The 21365-nt window shown below is 38.2% G+C and overlaps 1 protein-coding gene across 2 annotated transcripts in view; it reads left to right on the forward strand.

The window, feature by feature from the left end:
• RNF146 (ring finger protein 146) overlaps positions 1-21365 on the forward strand; it is a 34155-nt gene that overhangs the window by 1363 nt on the left and 11427 nt on the right. For both annotated transcript variants that reach the window (XM_004702056.3, XM_045294644.1), the window contains exon 2: positions 18011-18116. In XM_004702056.3, coding sequence (XP_004702113.2) covers positions 18115-18116 — 2 coding nt within the window. In that variant the 5' untranslated portion in view covers positions 18011-18114. The remainder of the gene's footprint in view (positions 1-18010; positions 18117-21365) is intronic.

The raw sequence follows: 21365 nt of genomic DNA on the forward strand, positions 1-21365 counted from the left end.
TGAATCTGTACTTAAAAGATGTAGCAAGTAGAACACATGCAGGAAATAGCCCACACAACACAGGATTTATGATGTTAGGTTTACTTTATGATCAAGTATATTTTGGCACTGTGTGGCTGAGTGCTCTGAAAACACATGAAAATAGGTCAAGTAGATCTCATTTTAAAAGAGAAAACGGGAAGAGTGAATGCTACTCTAAAAATAGATGTTGGATATGTTTATTTTGTCATGGTGTATCTTAAAGTGGAACACTTTGCTAAGCCTGATTCAGAGCTTGGTTTAAACTTTATGTTTCAAATGGACCAATGTAAGTTGTGAGAAAAATGGAAATAATTGAGAATGTGCCTATTAATTGATGATGAGAAATTAGTAGAATTATCAGGAAAATGATTTCTCAAGATGTCTAATGACAAGGGGTTGGGGTGAGGAATGGTGATCTTTCTTAAAGGAGACATGCATTAACCTCGCAAACCATGCATTGACCCGTAACGAAAATTAGGTTTCCCAGACCGTAACTCTCTATACCTATAGAAAGCCTCCTCTTTGTCTCTCAGATTGGCTGGTGGACTTGAACTGTTGCCCAGCAGCCCAGTGTGTACCCATTATCCATCAATCAGCTTGAATTGTTGGAAGAAAGGAACTGACTTTTCGAAAGGGCTCCGAAATGATTTCATGGCTTAAGAGAAAATTATATGTTTAAAGGATGATGTGTGTAAGCCATACCCTAACACGAAATGCCTGGACACATTGTCAGTTACAAATATGAATGCCCCTCCACCCCAATATTGGCAGTGGACTGTTGAATCTTTTGTATTCTTTTGGCTGGGTTCTGTTTGTGACTACGGAACCTAAATTTGTGAAACTGGTTGGGTTAAGAATACTCTTGGGTAAAGCCATTCACACTGGCCTATAACCATCTGTGCTTATTTATGGATTGCATTTAGTGTTTATGGCTTACAACCTTTTGGGTTAATTAAAACAAAATCTGTTGCTAAATGCCTGGTAATTAGAGCACTTAAAATTTAGAATTACAGAATTATGTAGTAAGGTGAAATAACTAAGACATGGAGAATTATGACTTGAACAAAATCTCACAGATGATTAGTGACAAAACCTTTTTTATTTATAAAATGGTTGCAGACTACGACACTTCTATGCCTGATGTGATTAAGATCATATTTGCTGATACATTTTATTAAAATTAAATTCAAAGCTCACAGTTTACTGAGGGAAAATTTAAACCTTTAATACTTGAATGTGAAAATTGTGAAGGTAATAGATTCTATGCAGTAATTTTTTCGGAAGAAAATATACAACAGGCCTTCAAAAAAATTGTGGAACAGTTCCATTATCTTTTTATATTGTTTCATCACAAACTTTTTGAAACACCCTTGTGTATAATCCTTCAAACCCATGTAATTTAAATGAGTTTTGACTGAAGATTTGTTTCCAGTTATGGCCCCTGTATTCTGATAGGTAATTTTTAATAAGACATACTAACTGAGAAACTAAGACTGCAGCTTTTGAGTTAATTTTGACTGACTACCACAGGACAGGGTAGAGTTTTTACATAGGGTGAAAGCAGACTGCCTCATCTCTTGCCAGGAAAGCCCTGGTGTGTTGGAACCCCCGACTTTGGCGTTAACGCCCCAACACCTAACTGACAGTGACACCAGGGTTCCTAATAGTACCTAAGGAAAAAACAAACTGCCCATCCAGTTGATTCCAACTCATAGGGACTTTACAGGACAGACTAGAATTGCTTGCCCCTGTGTGTTTCTGAGACTTAAAACCTTTTTGAGAGCCGGTAGCAGCTTTCTCTTCCCTCAGCAGCTGGCAGGTTTGAACTGCCAATCCTTTGGAAACCCACTGTGCTACCAGAGTGCCTTATTGGAGATAGTAGTGAAAGCTAAAACAGAAACATTATAGCACTTACACTTGTCAATTTGGGAGCTCCCTCTTAAATATTAATATGTGCCTGCTAAGTAATACTTCATCCCTGTACTTTTTTTCCTGGTCTTAATACACCCCCCAATCCTCCACCCCATAATTAGTATGCTTAAAATTAGAAAGTTTGATTTCCCCCTCCTCCCACTGTCAATTAGGACTTTTGAATATAACATTTCATATTTTGAATAAAGGGTAAAAACTGTTCTTTTAGGCATTAGCTCTTAGCAATTGGAGAAGTATAGTCAGTCTTTAAATAGCTATGATTTTATGTAACTGACTTATAACCTGATCTCTTCTTTTGATTCTTTTAAGAAATTATTTCTTTAATCTCTAGGTGGAAAATATTTTTTGAGCTAGTGACTGATCTGAAAAGAAAAATTATAATTTTTAATTTTATTTAATCATTTTATTAGGGGCTCTTATCACAATCCATACACATACATCAGTTGTGTAAAGCATATTTGTACATTCATTGCCCCCATCATTCTCAAAACATTTGCTTTCCACCTAAGCCCCTGGCATAAGGTCCTCTTTTTTTCCCCTCCCTCCCCGTTCCCCCATCCCTCATGAGCCCTTGATAATTTATAAATTATTATTTTGTCATATTTGCCCTGTCTGATGTCTCCCTTCATCCACTTTTCTGTTGTCCGTCCTCAATAAATTGTAATTAACCTAAAATAATTCCACCAAAATAATCACGTATACAAAGAGGATTGTGAAATTGTTGGGCATACTGAAGTTGTAAATAGTACAGTATTAATTCACTTTATGTATACCTGTGAGCCAGAAAAGGTACGTTGGTGGTTATGTGTTGGGCTGCTAGCCACAGTTCAGAAACCGCCAGTGGCTCCAAGGGAGAAAGATGAGGCTTTCAACTCCTGTAAAGAGTTAGCCTTGGAAACTCATGGGGCAGTTGTTCACTCTGCCTTACAGGTCTTCATGAGTTGGCATCTACTTGATGGCAGTGAGTTTGGTTTGGGTTTTGAGTCAGAAATGACTGTAGCAGAGTTTTTAATATTTAATTGTTTGAATGAGTAAATTGGTTAAATTTACTGGTACTCTAAATCTTTCTTTTTAGTCTGCATTTACCCTTTGACTATTAAGGGGCAGAAGTATCTAATTGGTTTTAAATATTTTCTCATTTTGTGTGTCCCCTTCTGAAAGATTATTTTTATATAAATTTGTATCTGAGAGGAACCACAACCTATTGGTTTACTGAGACGTAGCATGCATTGGACTGCTAAACTCAAGGTCAACATTTCTAAACCATCAGCTACTTTGCAGGAGAAATGTGAAGCCTTCTACTCCAAAGAGTCTCAGAAACCCACAGGGTAGTTCTACCTTGCCCTGTAGGTTTACCAAGAGTAGAAGTCAAATGGATGTCAGCGAGTTCGTTTTTTTTAGTTATTGTTGTAATGCTAGATGAACAAATAACTCTGTCTTTAAAGAAGTATGGTCAGAATGCTTCTTACAATCCAGAATGGTGAGACTTACTTATCACCTGCTTTGGATATGTTTATCAGGAGAGACCAGGCCCTAGAAAAGGACATACAGTACTTGGTAAAGTAGAAGGTCTGTGGAAAAAGACAGTGACCGCAGCTATGTGCTCTAGTGACTGCAACAGTGGACTCAAGCCTAACACTTGTGTGGATGGTGCAGGACAAAGCCGTGTTTCCTATTTATTGTATATACAGGGTTACTTTGAATCAGAACCAGCTCAGCAGCACTTAACAACATTGACCTCATAATTCCCTTGGGTTATAGTTGATGTTTCAGTTTGTCAGAATCAGTTCCATCTGAACCTGAAAAATTTGATAAAATAACTCAGTGTCTAGTAAAGGTGTAGATAAATTTTTAAAGTTCATTTTATTCTGTTCATTAATTTCTAATCTGCCTATTTTGTGTCAGATTGTTAATTTGCAGCGCATTCTATAGACTTGTGTTGTCCTTTAGTCCAATATGGTAACCACTAGCCAGATGTCGCTATTGCACACTTGATAGATGGCTATTCCATTGGGGCTCTAAGTATAAAATACACACTGGATTTCAGTGTTTGCTGTTATTAGGTGCTGTTGAGTAGATTCTGACTCATAGCTGTATGAAATGCTACTCAGATCTGCACCATGTTTTTAAAATTTTTTTATTGCTCCCTTCCCCTTGCCCCGCCATTCCCAGCTCCAGGTCCCCCTGCCCCGCCATTCCCGGCCCCAAGGTTTTCTCATTCCAGGATTTCCTTAGCCTTCGACTCCAACACCTGCCAGCAAGACCCCGGACCACGGTCTGCCCCTGCACCATGTTTATAATTATTTAGTTTGAGCCCATTGTTGCAGTCACTGGGTCAATCAATCCAGTTGAAGGTCTTCCTATTTTTTGCTGACCCTCTACTTTACAAAGCATGATGTACTTTTTCAGGATGTAGTATGAGCCGGGGGTGGGGGCATTGTTTTCCCCTTATATTGAACGTATAATAATATATGGGTTATGTTGGGTTGAATAAACTACATAATTGAAATTAATCTTAAGTTTTTACAATTTTAATTGTGGCTACTAGAAAATAGAAGTTTACTATTAGGTAGTCTGATTATGTGCCTTTGAATCCCATTTCTGAATCCCTTTGTGACTTTGAGTAAGCTACTTAATCTTGTGAATATGAATTCTCTCATTTGTAAAATGCGTAGTCATATTTCACAGGGTTTTGTGGATTCAGTGATCTAAGGAGTCTTCCCTAAACTTAGTATATATTCAGGAGAATCACTAGTGATTATGTTTTGTTGGCCTAAATTGGGGCTAGTTTTCATATCAAAGAACACCAGGTATTATGATATTATGATACTGTTTATGGACGACAAGTTGCTTAATTAGGATCTAGATTACTACATTGATTTCAGTTCATTTTCCTTGCCTCAACCTTTATTAGTCCTGCTTTTTCAAACTTCAAATCTTTAAACTCTTCAAATCTAAGAATTGGGGAAAATCCCCATAGCTTCAACATTTACTAAAATGTTGTGTATTATGTATTCAAGGGTTGTTGCAGGATTCTTGTTTTAATCCTATGGAGCTTTCTGTTGGTTTTTAACTAAATCTTGCTATCAGGGGACTAATATTTACTAAATTTCAGTGTAGAAGACCCATGCTTTGTTTCCAAAATATAGCTTTGAAAAATAGCATAATTAGATGAGAAATAATTTTAAGAAGGCGCTGTGACTATGTTAGCTGCTTTTGAGTTGATTTCTGCTCATCATGACCTTATAACATCACGATGAGTAGACCTGGATCATACTCAACAATTGTCAGCATGTTCTAGTCCATGGTTGCTGCTATTGTGTCAAGCTACTTACATAGGCTCTCCCATGCTCTTTTTGGCCCACTCCCTTTATCCAAGATTATGTGCTCTTATGGTATTTGATGCTTCCTAAGGATGTGCAAGCTGGTTGGACAATGATCTCTTGTGAGTCAGTTTTCAACGGCTAATTTTCAGAAGTAGATTTCCAGCAGGCCTTTCTTAAAAATAGTTTCATTACCACATTTATTCTTTTAGTCCTTATGTAGCAAGGCTTTTACTTTGAAATTTGTAGTAAAAAGTTTATTTCAATTATGTCAAATCGTTCTGTTAAAAAACCCACAACTTATTCAAATGTCCAAGAATGGAATTTTTAGTGAATTCTCTAAACTATTTTGATGCTACTTTTTTTCCCCTTCATTGAACTTGGATTTCATTCAGTATCAATGCAATTCTTTATTTCAGAGATAACATGCTTATTAATTAGATAAGCAAATAGAACAAAATCTGAACAAATGAATACAGGGAGAGAGAGATTAAAGTATAAAAATTTTTATGTTAAAAAAACTTACGTTGTTGAAGTATACAAAACAGTCACCAGTTCTACAACTTCTACATTTATCATTCATTGACACTGATGATATTCTTCAAGTTGTGCCACTATTTTCACCCCCCTTTACATAATTGTTCCTCTCCAAAATTCATTTCTCCTTAGGCTTTCCAACCTTTCAAGTTGCTATTGTCAGTTTGATCCCATTGGCAGTTTTCAAAAAGGTATAGTGTTCAGGGTGACATTCTTTACTAATAAAACGATTTGATTTAAAGAAGACAAGGGGGGTATTTTTGTTAAAAGTTTAAAGATTTTTCTCCCAGAGCAATTAGTGTTCATCTAGCTTCTATGGCTCTAGAAAGTCTGGATTCTATGAAAATTTGACATTCTGTTCTGCATTTCTCGCCTTTTGATAAGGATTCTTCCAGAGATTGACACAGAGCAGTTCTTTTGGTCTCATGGCAAAGGAAGTTGCTGCTCGTGCAGGCAATTCTTCCCATTCCTGGTAGTCTCCTGTTTCTCAAGGTGAATAAGAGCAATTGTTTTGTCTTGGCTGGTGACTTAGACACCTGTAAGCCCCCAAATTCTAATCAGTAAACTAGATGACAGAACAGAAGCACTAAAGTGTTCATTGTATTGAAGCAAGAGCACTATAGTTTGAATCTCTAAAGTTTATTCTTTCCCCCACCCCCAAGATGAGATAATTCTAGGAAAGATTCCCACATATATGTAGGTTCCCTATACCCACTCTGAGTATGAGCTGGACTTAGTGATTCACTTCCAAAGAGAAATGTAGAAATGGGTAGCAGTAATATTGAGATAGGAAAACCTGGCATGGTAGCCATATGAGGAAGGTTAGCAGCACCAGTGATAACGCTTGGACATGCATTTGATATGAAAATGGCACTTTAATTTTGTGGCATTCTTCCTAAAAACCTATTGCCATTGTCACCTGGTGTGCTTCAGGGTAGAACTAAACTCCATAGGGTTTTCTTTTCTAAATATTGTTAAGACTATACACAGCATAAACATATCAGTCAAATGTCTATGCATACATTTCCATAACATTGATTACATTCTTTCAGTTGTGCATTTGCTCACAGCCTCCAAGTATATTAACCAATTTTTCTGTGTTGGCAATTTGCTCCCATAAAGACATTTTTAAAATTGATGTTTAGGGTCTGGAGGGTTAATCTAGGCTTTTTGTTCCCCAAAGTCTAGATTCTATGAGGATTTAAAATTCTGTTCTTGCCCTCTTTATTGGTGTTATCTATAGATTCTTTGACTATGGTGTTCAATAACAGTAGCTTCTTACTCATTCACCTCTATCAAGTCAATTATAACTCATGGCAATCCTGTGGGACAGGGGTGATTCACCCTGTGGGTTTCCAAGACTTTAACACTTCACAGGAGTAGAAAGTCCCATCTTTCTCCCGTGAGCAGCTAGTGGTTTTAAACTTCTGACCTTGCAGTTAGCAGTCCAGTGCATAACCGCTAGTTCTTCTGGTCTCATACAGTTGTTAGGAAGGCAATTAGTCACACATTGAATTTTCTCCTATTCCTGGCTTTTCTTCCTCTATTGCTCCAGGTGAATAGAGACCAATTGCTATGTTTTTGAATGGCACTGTGCAAAGACCCCAGGCACTACGCAGTGAACTAGAAAGGTAGAAACCCCAAACCAAACCCTATGCCATCAAGTCGATTCCAACTCCTATCAACCCTCTAGGACAGAGAAGAACTGCCCTGTGAGTTTTTGAGATTCCTTTTCTTTGTTTAATCATTTTATTGGGGGCTCATACAACTCTTAACACAATCCATACAGACATCAATTGTGTAAAGCACATTTGTACATTGGTTGCCCTCATCATTCTCAAAACATTTGTTCTCCACTTAAGCCCTTGGCATCAGCTCCTCATTTCCCCCCTCCCTCATGAACCCTTGATAACTTATAAATTATTACTTTGTCTTTTCTTACACTGCCCGACGTCTCCCTTTACCCACTTTTCTGTTGTCCGTTCCCCAGGGAGGAGATTATATGTAGATCCCTGTAATTGGTTCCCCCTTTCCACTCCACTCTCTCGGTACTGCTATTCTCACCACTGGCCCTGAAGGGATCATCTGCCCTGGATTCCCTGGGTTTCCAGCTCCTATCTGTACCAGTGTACATTCTCTGGTCTAGCCATATTTGTAAGGTAGAATTGGGATCATGATAGTGGGGTGGGGAGGAGAGGAAGCATTTAGGAACTAGAGGAAAGTTGTATGTTTCATTGTTGCTACACTGCACCCTGACTGCTTGTCTCCTCCATAAGGGGATGTCCAGTTGCCTACAGATGGGCTTTGGGTTCCCACTCTGCACTCCCCCTCATTCACAGTGATAGGATTTTTTGTTCTTTGATGCCTGATACCTGATCCCTTCGACACCTCGTGATCACACAGGTGCTTCTTCCATGTGGGCTTTGTTGCTTCTGAGCTAGATGGCTGCTTGTTTACCTTCAAGCCTTTAAGACCCGAGATGCTATATCTTTTGATAGCCAAGCTCCATCAGCTTTCTTCACCACATTTGCTTATGCACCCACTTTGTCTTCAGCGATTGTGTTGGGAAGGTGAGCATCATGGAATACCAATTTAATAGAACAAAGTGTTCGTGCATTGAGGGAGTACTTGAGTGAAGGCCCAAATCTAGATTTTTTACCGGAGTAGACAGCTAGCTGCCTTTCTTAGTGGCTGGTGGTTTCCAGCTACTGACCTTGAAATTCACTGACTGAACACTTTATCTACTATGCCACCAGGGCTCATGTAGGAGGCAGAAAAAAAACAACAAACCAGTGAACACGTTGTAACTGGAATGTCCCATGAAATCTCTTGGAAGCCAAAATCCAGGAAGCTTGGATATGTATAAGCACCTCCAGCAGCTACTTCTTTTCCTTGCTTTGTGTGTGTGTGAATATTCCTATATTTCACACGTACCTTTTGCAAATTCAAGTTTTTACAGGTGTACAACTTGTTTATAGCAGTTAATCAACTGTGCAATACTACATCATTGCAGTGTTTTCTGTCACTGTAAACTCAAACTCAGTAATCCATAAGCAATAATCTCTCATTTCCCTCACGCTCCTGGTAATCACTAAAAAAATTTTGTTTTTTATTAGTTTTTTCTTCTCATTATAAACTAAGTCATACAATATTTGTTTTTTAGTGATTAACTTTACTTAGCGTATTTTTAAGTTCCAACCACATTGTTACTTTAAAATTTTTGAGGTCCCACATACCTACTCCATCCTCTGGTGTGTGCTGCTATTGTGTTAGATGATTCTGTGTTAAAAGTTGGGTCTGACAGTGTCCATGATTTTTGTTTTCACATTAAGGCTCTATCTATTTTGAATTTATTTTGTATTTGATGGCATGGACCTTGCTGCATTTTTCTGCTTGTGAAAATCACTTTTCTTAACACCATTTATTGAAGAGACTCAACCTAATGTACATTTCAATTGATCATACTTGTGTGGATTTATGTCTAAAATCTCAATGGTCAAACACTGTTTTTAAAAGAAGCATATATGAGTTTAGACACTTAATATTGAATTAAATATTCTCTGAGAATAAGAGCTTTAAATGATGGATAAGTATGGTATAAAGACATGTAAGGTAAGGAAAGATAGACAAAGCTAATGACTACAAGCAACACCCAGGAGGAGTTTGTGAACCAACCCCGAAAAGTACTACTTAGAATTATAGATAAAGTAACAGGAAATGGACTTTTAAGTATGGTTGAATGACTTTTGTGTTGGGTATATGTATAATTCATTTTCCAAACTGGGACACCTTAGTCATGCAACAAAGTGCTAAACTGGACAAACAGTGAAACCGTTCTTTGTAAGCCAGAATCCATGCTCATCCTGGTAAAGGGTCTTGTTGTATATGGGAAAGAGCTCGTGAAGCTGTATTAGCAGTCTAGAAAGAAACCCATTATGGTTTATTCTCGGATTTTTGTTTATATCCTGGAGAACTCTGTTGGTGAAAAATAGCTGGGTGAATGATGTGCTTGCCAAAAGATAAGAAAAATGGTTTGAATCTTATTTTCATAAATGTATCCTCTCAGATTTTATGTGCTCTGAAAGGATTAGTTTTAGGTATCTTTGAATCTCCTATAGCTTCTTGTGTGGTGGTTTGTTCATATTTAGAACTCAAATATTGTGTTAGATGAGTAAGTAATTCTGTTTTTTAAATATCCTCTTCCAATAGTTATTGTAGGTAGCTAGTTCTTTATTCATTCAACCAATACCAGTTCACATCACCCAAAATTGTTGGGCTGTTAATTTGCCACTTTCTTACCATTGAGTTGATTCTGACTCTGACCCATAGTGATCCCATGGGACTAGTTAGAACCTCTTTATTGGGTTTCCATGGCTATACATTTTTTTTAAAACCATCTTATTGGGGGCTCATACAACTCTTATCACAATCCATCCATCCATCCATCCATCCATCCATCCATCCATCCATCCATCCATCCATCCATCGTGTCAAGCACATTTATACATTTGTTGCCATCATTCTCAAAACATTTTCTTTCTACTTGAGCCCTTGGTATCAGCTCCTCATTTCCCCCCTCCCTCCCCTCTCCCTTCTCCCTCATGAACCCTTCATAATTTATAAATTATTACTTTGTCATATCTTACACTGTCCATCTCCCTTCACCCACTTTTCTGTTTTCCATCCCCAAGGGAGGAGGTTATATGTAGATCCTTGTAATCAGTTCCCCCTTTCCACCCCACCCTCTCTCTACCCTCCCAGTATCGCCATTCTCACCACTGATCGTGAAGGGATCATCTGTCCTGGGTTCCCTCTGTTTCTAGTTCCTATCTATGCCAGTGTACATCCTCTGGTCTAGCCATATTTGTAAGGTAGAATTGGGATTATGATAGTGGTGGGGGTGGGGGTGAGGTTTGGGGAGAGGAAGCATTTAGGAACTAGAGGAAAGTTTGTATGTTTCATCGTTGCTACAGTGCACCCTGACTGGCTCTGCTCCTCCCCACAACCGTGGCTGTAAGTTTTTATGGAAGCTGACTGTCACATCTCTCCCCATGCTTGGTGGGCTCTAACCCTATTTGCAAGCAATTTCAATGAATGTGATCCATTTAGAAATGGAAGTAGATTATATAGAATACAGGGGAGGAAATAATTTTATGGAGGTAATTGGAGAATGTCATGATGGGATGACCACACCTGTGCAACGGATCGTATATACTCATGTATAAGCCAAGTTTTTCTAGCACATTTTTAATGCAGTTTTTGTGGTAAAATTAGGTGCCTCTGCTGATAATCCGGTCGACTTATACCGTGTTTCCCCAAAAGTAAGACATCCCCTGAAAATAAGACTTACTTAGTTTTGCCTCTCGCTGAAATATATGGCGTCCCCCGAAATAAGACCTCCCCAATAATAAGGCCCCCTGAAGCTACTGTAATTCTGGACTGTGGTTCATAGTGGTGGGTGCCGCCATGCAGCTCACTGTTGGTTGCAGCACAGCTGGAGCAGACAGGAAGTGCGAGTAAATGTACCATAGATTGTTGTACATGGAAATAGTGGTAGTAACAAGCAATTCTTGATACTGTAGTATTCACAGTTTGGTTATGCTGGTTTGTGATGACAACTACTACTGTACCATATATAGGTAATAAATTTCCCTTTTTTTGTTCAACAATAAATGTGTACCATATTCTTCATGGAAAAATAAGATATCCTGTGAAAATTAGACCTAGTGCATCTTTGGGATCAAAAATTAATATAAGACATTGTCTTATTTTGGGTGAAACAAGGTACGCGAGTATGTATGGTATTGAGTAGCAAACATGTATTCATAAGCCATAAGAACATATTATAACAGCTTTGGGGAAATATAGAACTATAAGGGAAGTTTGGATAACTGAGGCTTTTGGTATAATTAAAGTAATAACCTGTAAAGGGTAGTTGTGAGAGAGAGATGAGAGCTGTGTAGGGTCCACATAATTAAGGCTCTTAAATGTTGTCCTAAAGAGTTTTGTCTGTGTGTGTGTGTGTGTGTGTGTGTACGTACACTGGGATGTGAACATTAGGCTTCATGTATGGAGTGAAAATATAATCCATTTTGTCTTTTAAAAATATATCACTGATGGGAGAATATAGGTTTGAACTGGAAAACTTGCAGGGTGTAGAAAGTACAACAGAATAGATTCCAAAGATTTTTAGATATACAAGCTCACAGAATTTGATGTGATCACGTGTGGAGACGGTGACGAATATGGATTTTCTCATTGTCTTCCATCTCTGCTCAGTGACGAGGGTATGTGGAAGCTGAGAAGTCATCTGGTAAAATTCATGTACAGTGGGGTTTGTGTAGTGTGTGTAGGTGCGAGAAATATAAAGGAAGAAAGAAGTTCTTTTAAGAAGTTAGAATGATTTGGTTCCATGTTGGGCAGGAAAGGAAATGAGATGAGCTGCTGGCGGAAAGATGGCAAGAGACTGGCCGTCACAGTGAGATTAATGAGTATTTGTCAGAATGAATATGTGAACTGTAAGGATCAGAATTTGGGAGCGGGATTAAGATTTCAGAAAGGTAGCATTTTCAGGTGACAGTTTCAAATGTAATTGACCTGGTCACAATGGTTAAGTACTAGATTGCTAACCAGAAAGTCAGTGGCAGCTTCTCCGTAGGAGAAAAGACATGGCAGTCTGCTCCCATAAAGAATACAATCTAGGAGTTGCTATCAATTTTTGCACCCAATGACAAACAACAATTTCAAATAGGATTGTTGTATTTCAATATTAAAAGATGAAGTTTCTTTAACTTGGAATTTTCAAAATAAAAAGTAAGGGTATTGTTTCTTGAATTGTATTTGATATACTGCCTTCATCATAGGAGTTGGGGATGGAAATTTCTAACTAATCAGTTAAGTGAAACTGATTCACAGACCTAGGCAAATTTAAGGAGCTCTGAATTAGTTATTAAGGAACTCGCTTGGTGTTGTGGGTTATGTGTTTAGGCTGTGAACCACAACGTATGCATTTCAAACATTCCAGTTCTGGGAGAGAAAGATGAGGCTTTCTGCTGTCATAAAGATTTACAGATGAATTTTCTAAAGTGAGCACTACTGCCCCCCGGGGTGCTGGGACAATCCAGAGGGGGGCTGTAAAAGCAATAAATATATTTTATCCTGTATTGTAAGCTATAGTACAAATGCTTTTCATTGCTCCAGGCACTGAGTAATTTTTATTTTTTTCTTCACATAAGATTGGGAATCTGATTTGCAGGTTAAGAAACTCACAAGGGCAGTTCTACTCTGCCCTATTGGGTCGTTATGGGATGGAATCAACTCATTAGCAGTGGGTTTGATTTGAGTTTGGAAATTAATTATTGGAAGCCCTGTTGACATAATGAAAGTTAGCAGTTTGAACCCACTCAGCTGTTTCAGCGGACTTAGCGATCAACTCTAAGGTTATAGAAGATACCTTGTGACAGCTTCTACTTGATCATATGGGGTTGCTATGAGTCAAAATATCAACAAATATCAACACATATAACTTAATATAACTACATTTCTTCTCTGAGCACACAATCAGAGAAGCTAGATTATATGAAGAATGCTCTATCAGCAATGGAGGAAGGCTTACTAACAACCTTCGGCATGCAGATAACTCAACCTTGCTTCCTAAAAGTGATGAGAACTGAAAGCATTTATGAAGATCAAGTAGTACAGACTTCAGTATGGATTATACTCAATGTAAAGGAAAAAAACCCTCACAGCATTGTGATAAACAAACAATTGATGCTTCAGGGATGATCTTGCTTGGATCCACAATCAGTACTTACTCAAAGAAGCATCAGTCAAGAGATCAAATGGCACATTACATTAGGTAAATCTGCACAAGGCCTCTTAAAAGTATTGGAAAGCAAAGATAATACTTTGAGAACTAAGGGGCACCTAAGTCTTGATATTTTATCTTTTTTATATTGGGATATAATGCACATATAGAATTCAGTAGTTCAGTCACATCAAGAACAGTTGTGCAGTCATCACCACAATAAGTTTTGGAACATTTTCTTCTTTCTTGTAGTTGTTAGCATCTCATTTCCCCCAACCTCCCTGCCATGCCTCTAGGTAATTATTAATTCAGTTACTGCCTCCATAAATTTACCTGTCCTGGATTTTATATACAGAAAAATGAAACAAAATCAAGAAACAAACATAACAACAATGATTAAAACAAAACAGAAAAAGCTCAATTGAAAAAAAAAAAGATAATATTTAAAATCAGGACAAATTTATAGTGGGCCGAAAGGATGATCAAATGATAGGATGTCATGTTAACCACCTAGCTGCATCTGTTATAATTGACTATACAGTGCTTTTCTGCTAGCAAGGCCATAAACAACCCTGGACTGTGGTCAGAGGGGATTTACTTTGCAAATGGATTTTGGGGCTTCTACTGTCACTATAATTTTCCTGCAAACTGGGTGTTCTGAATAGGCTTTGATACCATTCCATCCTCAGAATTTGGTTTTTGTTTTTTTTTAATAGTCCCGGGATCACACACTTCAGTGTGGACTTGGTTTATGCCTTACTTAAATGGACACTTGTTTTAAAACAACTCTTTAAGATCCCAGACACTCTTCTTTCTGATAGCTGAGCACCGTCTGATTTCTTTACACTGATATTTTCAGTGATCTCTCCATGACTGTGACTATCAAGTAGAGCCATGCCATAAGAACTAAGTAGATGAGGGCTTTGATTAAGGGTGAGCCCAAAGTTGCCATGGTATATTTAATCGCCTTGTAAGCATGTGTTGGCATAGACTGGACGGCGGTGAGTTTGTCTGTTTGAGTCATAATGCACGTGAAAGTTGGGTACTGATATTCAAAGACTGAATAAGAATTGATGCATTTGAATTATGGTGCTAGTGAAGAATATTAGCAATACCATGGACTGACATAATAAATGAATTTGTCTGGGAAGTATAGCCAGAATGCTCCTTAGAAGCGAAGATGGCTCCGCTTTGTCTCACATACTTGGGGCATGTTACCCTGTTTCTCCGAAAATAAGACAGCGTCTTATACTAATTTTTGCTCCCAAAGATGCACTAGGTCTTATTTTTTCCATGAAGAATACAGTACCCATTTATTGTGTATTTTTTAAATCGTTTTATTAGGGGCTCATACAACTCTTATCACAATCCATACACACAGCAATTGTGTAAAGCACATTTGTGCATTCATTGCCCTCATCATTCTCAAAACATTTCCTCTCCACTTAAGCCCCTGGCATCAGGTCCTCATTTTCCCCCTCCCTCCCCGCTCCCCCGTTTATTGTTTTATGAAAAGAGAACTCGCATTTCCTGTCTGCTACAACAGTGAGCTGTGTGGTGGCGCCTGCTGCTACGGTCCAGACTCCAGAGTTACCGTAGCTTCAGGGCCTTATTTTCAGGGGGTGGTGGTCTTATATTTCAGCAAGAGGCAAAACTGTGAGTAGGTCTTATTTTGGGGGGATGTCTTACTTTCGGGGAAACGGTATTAGGTGAGATCAGTCCCTGGAGGACATCTTGCTTAGTAAAGTGGAGAGGCAGTGATAGAGAAAGGCCCTCAGCAACAAGATGGATTGACCCCAATGGCTGCAGCAATGGGCTCAAATGTAAGAACAATTGTGAGGATGGCATATTGAGTAGTTGTTCTGTTGTCCAGAGTCACTGTGAGCTGAAACCAGCTTGATAGAACCTAACAACAGTAACACCATTATTTGTTAGTTTATTCTTTTTTTAAAAAATCATTTTATTGGGGGCTTGTACAACTCTTATCACAATCCATACATACATCATCTATTGTGTCAAGCACATTTGTACATTTGTGCCATCATCGTCAAAACATTTTCTATTTGATCCCTTGGAATCAGCTCCCCACCCATGAACCCTTGATAATTTACAAATTATTATTTTGTCAAAATAGTTTATTCTTTAGGACTCTTGATATCAGGTGTTAAACAGGATGACCAGTAGAAGATTTAGCAGTGCCTTAAAGGTTTGAGAGAGTAGCTGTAGGGGAATAATGTACTCGAATTGTAACAAAATTGCTGGAGACTTAGGTCCACCAAGAACATTAGAAGAAAGCCCTAGCAGTCTATTTCTCCAGTGATCACCCATTGACACTTTTACTCTGACACACATGAAGTCACCTTGAGTTGGAGTTGATTCAGTGACATTGGATTAATGCTACTGGTTCAATGCTGTTGGAATAGTAGCACCCTTCTGTTCAGTAGAAGGGTTTTGTGGGTGTGGGGGTGCATGTGCGCGCTCATATTTGAGAGAGCAAGTACACCCTTTCTGTTTTGAGTAGACTGCAGGAAGGACGTGAATGCAGTCAGTCTTAGGTGATGCTGTTGAAGTTGTAGCCACCTTGTATATAAAATGAAGGGGTTGGGAGAAAAGTCAGAGCAATGTAGTCCATATTACATAAAGGCTCAGTTGTAAAGTCTGAATAGAACACTAAGGTTTTTCAGAAACCCTCTTTAATTGATTACTTTGATTTTTAACATAGGTGTTTCTTTTGTTAAGCATTGAGGGAATAAGCAGGCTTGTCTTGTATTTATAGGTCACATGCTAATTAAAAATATATATATATAGAGAGAGAGGCTTCGAAAGTATGTGGAAAATGAAATTAAAAGGGAATGGAACATTTCCATGAACAATTTGTAGCCTGCTCATATATCTCTGAACACAAGCATCTCAAATAAGTATGGCAGGATTGATGTCCAAACTATGGGAGGCATATGGAATTAAAAGAAAATGTAGTTAATCTCCTATTCTGAGCATACTAAGTGCTCTGTCATCTCCTTAGTCATCTATGCTTGATTCCAAGTAAACACCAACCAAATTCACTGCCATCAAGTCTGTTCCGACTCAGCAACTCTAGAAGGCAGAGCAAAACTTAATTCTTAGGGAGCAACTGTTAGTTTTGAACAACTAATATGGTTAGCTGAGAACAAGTAACTTCTATGTAATATTATGTTCGTCCTGTAGTGGGCATGATGGAGTGAAGGGTGGTTGCTGTCATTAGATGCCATCGAGTTGGTTCTGACCCATAGTTATCCTGTGCATACCAGAACGAAACACTGTGCCATCTTTATGATTGTTCCTATGCTTGAGTCCATTGTCGCAGCCACTGGATCAATCTAAATCATAAAGGGAGGAGATAGTAAATGAGAGGAAAGAAGATTAATGTCTGAGATGACGTTTTAATTGGTGCCTCTTTGTTTTCTGTGTAAGAGGCATCTTAAGAGAAAGTTGACTTAATGGTTGTAAACCAGCTTTGGCACAAAATTGTGTGATACTATAGCTCTAGCAGAAAGTTCTTGTGAATGTGATCAATGTCTTTAAAATTAAAGATAAAGTATTTGAATTTTTGTGGTGTACCAGCCCCCACAATTGAATGGATCCAAGGGGCACAGTTGTGCAATTGAGGGGTAAATTTAAAGAGACATCAGACTAGATAAAGCATTCAAGTGCTTACATCTGGAATGGCCATGATCTCAGCAGCATGATCCACGCAGAGAGAGAGTATATTTCCAACCAAGGCTTACATACACTCAGAGGGCGTGCAAGACCCCCTAATTGCAGGTGCCTTAATTAACAGGAAGGGGTAGTACAATACTCATATGCATAACAGGAAGGGGAGGCACAAGAGACCTATGTGACAGGAAGGCATACATGTAACAAGATGCCATAAGCGGGCTCTAGAGGCAAGATGGCAGCCTAACCTTGGTTGGTCTTGAGTTGGTGTGACAGATGTTTTGGGGCTCTCCCTTCCAGGGGAGCCATCTGTTATCCGTATCAGAAGGGAGTGGACCCTACGTAGGGTGGGACAGATTATAGGGTCTGACTGCTCTACCATATATGGCTGATAATCTCCACGCAGATAACCTGTAAGCAGTTGACCTCCAAATGTACAGTCAGTGCCTTAAATTTGGCATATAATATGGGGGGGACAACCTGGGGAGTAACTTTTCTGTTTCCCACAATTTTTCTTGAAACTTAGACTGCCCCCACAAAAGCTTTTTTTTCCCCCCACAAAAACTTTTTAAGATGGAATTTGCCACCAAATTTTGTGAAATAAAATAGTTATATATAATTGGCTATTTTTGTTAATTTTCGTCTTATTCTGTAGAGAAGTTGATGGTGAAGATTTTGTGTTGTTTTTGTACCATAGCAAAAAAATGAGCCAGCAGTGGAAGAGAACATCATGCAAGCTGACTGACTGCTAGTAAAGATGTCTTATATTTGCACCAGGCGTCTGTGGGATCTGTAATAGAAATGTAAGTACAGCATCATGGTCTTTACAAAGCTACAGTTAATTAGGTGGGTTAGTATAACAAATCTTTGCATTTGTTCCTAATTTACTTTATTGAGTTTAACAAGTTTATTTACATTGAATTATTATTACGTATATTTTGAAAATTTTCCTTGTAGGGAAAATTAAAGTTAGAAGAACAAAAGGCACAATCTGGAATGACCTCCAGAATCCTCTAGGTTTTACTTTTTTTTTTCCTCTAGGTTTTACTTTATTTTCACATAGGCATCATTCAGATAATCAGGAGAGACAGAAAGTACCAGTTTTTACATATTCCTATTTATGAGTTGGTCTCCTAACCATATTAGGTCAATAGTTCGAGACCACGAGCCATTTGCAAGAAAGATGGGGTTATTCCTATCTTTATTCCTGTAAAAAGTTACAGTCTCAGATACCCACAGGGGGAATTCTGCCCTGTCCGATAGGACTGTTATGAATCAGCATTAATCAATGGTATTGAGTTTGGTGTAGTTATAATTAAACACATGAACAAAATAGGATGGCTTTGATGTAACTACATACTTATTTGAATAAGTTAAAGGAATTTTACTCATATTGGTTTTGTGTTTGTTAATTTAGTGCTTCATTGCTTTCTTTACATATGATTTACATGGTCCAGGTTTTAGTAGATACCTTTTCCGATCAGTTAGTGGTTATATAATATGCTTTTAAAGATTTACTATACTGTGAACTTGCCCATATTAAACTTCATCATTCTAGTGATGCAACATGTTGTTCGTTTACAAAAGAACTTCATGTTTCTATCTTTCAAAACCTTTCTTCTCAGTGTTCTAGTTTACTTACGTTTAGGTCATAGAATCCATTTTTAGGTAGTGTTTGTATGTGGTGTTACTTATGGGTCCAACTATGTTCTTTTGCATGCAGAAATAAAATCTTTTTTTTTTTTTTTCTGAACAAAATACTGTTTGTTCAAGAGATTTTTTCCTTCTCAACTAAATGGATTTGACACCCTTGTAGAAAATCCATTGCCATAGAACATGAATCTCTGGAGTGGTCTGTATGTTTGCAGATTGAGATTACACACACACACACACACACACACACACACACACACACACACACACACGTTGATGGAAAAATGGAATTAGAAATTAATTGTCTTAGGCTGAGTTCTTTGGAGAAGCAAAGCCATGACACTTATATATTACTCATTGTCATCGAGTTAATTCTGACTCATAACCCTATAGATAGAGTAGATTTGCCCCTGTTGGTTTATGAGGTTGTAAATCTTCATGGGAGTAGAATGTCTCATTCTCCAAAGGAACAGCTTGGCAGATTTGAGCTACTGACCTTTTGGTTAACGTCCAACACGTAACATATACCACCAGGGCTACACACACACACACAGAAATTTATATCAAGAAAATGGCTCACACAGTTGTAGAAGTGGGACAGTCCAAATCCACATGTCAGATGTTAGACTGGACTAACTGAATGTTTCTCCTGACTCAAATAGCTGTGATTTTCAGGAAGACCACAGGCTGGTGGTTGCAGAGAATGATACACCAAAAGTCAGCAGGTCAAATGAACAGGTTACTAATGAGTCCCAGGATGGGCAGGCAGTGTGCCAGACCATTGGCTCAAGTCCAAAGAACTGGAGGCCCATGAGCCAGATTTGGGCCCAGACCCAGCAAAAAGCAAGCAAGGCTTCCTACAGCATCCACGTATACTGGAAAGCAGGCCACAGCCCTATGGTTATTAACTTGATCAGAGCTTTGTTCGCAGTGTTGCATTCTATCCAGTCTTACCCTATTATGGAGGATGTCATCACATTGTGTTAGGTCAGATCATGGGGATTAATAGGTCCTAACTGCCAAACCACAAAGAACACTGCCCTAGCCAAGTTGATACCAAGCTTTTCACTACCACAGTACTTGTTTTCATTAACTTTTTGAAGCCCCCTTGTATGGCCAGTTGTTTTTCTGTAAGAATGTCATATCCATTCAGTGGGAACAAAAAAGTCTCTTTCATAAATGATGTTGGGATGATAGCTGCATGTCTACATGGAAAAGAATGAAGTTGGAGTCCCATCTATCCAGGAGCATTGGATTTGCATTGGTTGAGTCTTGTGATTAATGGTAAGGTCAGCAGTTCAAACCTGTCTACTGCTTCCCAGAGAAAGATGGAACTCTGTCCTAAAATATCAAGCAGATTCAAGAATCTGCTTGATGGCAATGAGTTTAGTTTGGTCTCTGCCTTATATTTCTATTCTTAAGCCAGTGCAGACTGCTTTAAGTTTATAGAAAGTTTGAGTCCTCTTTTATTCCTTTTCAAGAACACCTAGTAGGTTTGAACTACTGACCTTCAAATTCCATGTGAATTGAAGATTGGCCTTTCCGTGTCTACAAGAAAAAAAAGTTAGACTTTTGGCAGAGATTACATTGAATCTGTAGATTGAGTAAATTGACATTTAAACAATATTAAACCTTTGTAATCCATGAATATAAAGGTATATTTAATTTCTTTGAGAAATGTTATATAATTCTCAAGTGTAAAGCTTTCATTTCAGTGACATATGTAGGTATTTTATAGATGAAATGGTTTTGGATTCCATTTTGGAGTGTAAATTGCGGGTGTACAGGAATATACAGTTTTCCCTCTGTTGATGTACCATGGCTCTGTGCTGATTTATTAGCTCTAGTAGCTTTTATGAGGACTCTTTGAGTTTGAATGTATAGATTATGTTATCAGCAGAGAATGGTTTTACTTGGATGCCCTTTAATATCTTTCTATTTAGATTACTAGGACTTCTGATACAATAATGAACAGCAGTTAGGAAAGTGGGCATCTTTATCTTATTATTTTAGAGCATAGTTTTTCAAACTTATTTCGCCCATGTGCCTCCTTTTCAGACAATTGAAAACATTTGTTCTGTCACCCATAATCCTGGACAAACTGTACAGTCAATCCCCCCAAAACCCCCCTTTCACCCCCAATTGTTCCAGTGCCTCCCAGGGGACAATATTGCCCACTTTGAGAAGCACTGTCTTAGAAAGCTTTCCAACTATGTGTTGTCTTAATGTTCCTTATTCTTCTTCTCTGTGTTCTTTTTTTTTGTGTGTGTGTGTGTATAAGAAAGAGATTTATCTACAAGAGCGATTGAACATTGAGAAAACATCCCAGCCCAGTCCAGATCAAGTCCCAAAGTCCAATATTAGCCCATATGTCCAATACCAATCTATATAGTCCTCTT

The sequence above is a fragment of the Echinops telfairi genome, unplaced genomic scaffold, assembly GCF_000313985.2.
Source record: "Echinops telfairi isolate 266 unplaced genomic scaffold, ASM31398v2 ScPeMD7_3533;HRSCAF=4204_0, whole genome shotgun sequence".
Classification (NCBI taxonomy): domain Eukaryota; kingdom Metazoa; phylum Chordata; class Mammalia; order Afrosoricida; family Tenrecidae; genus Echinops; species Echinops telfairi.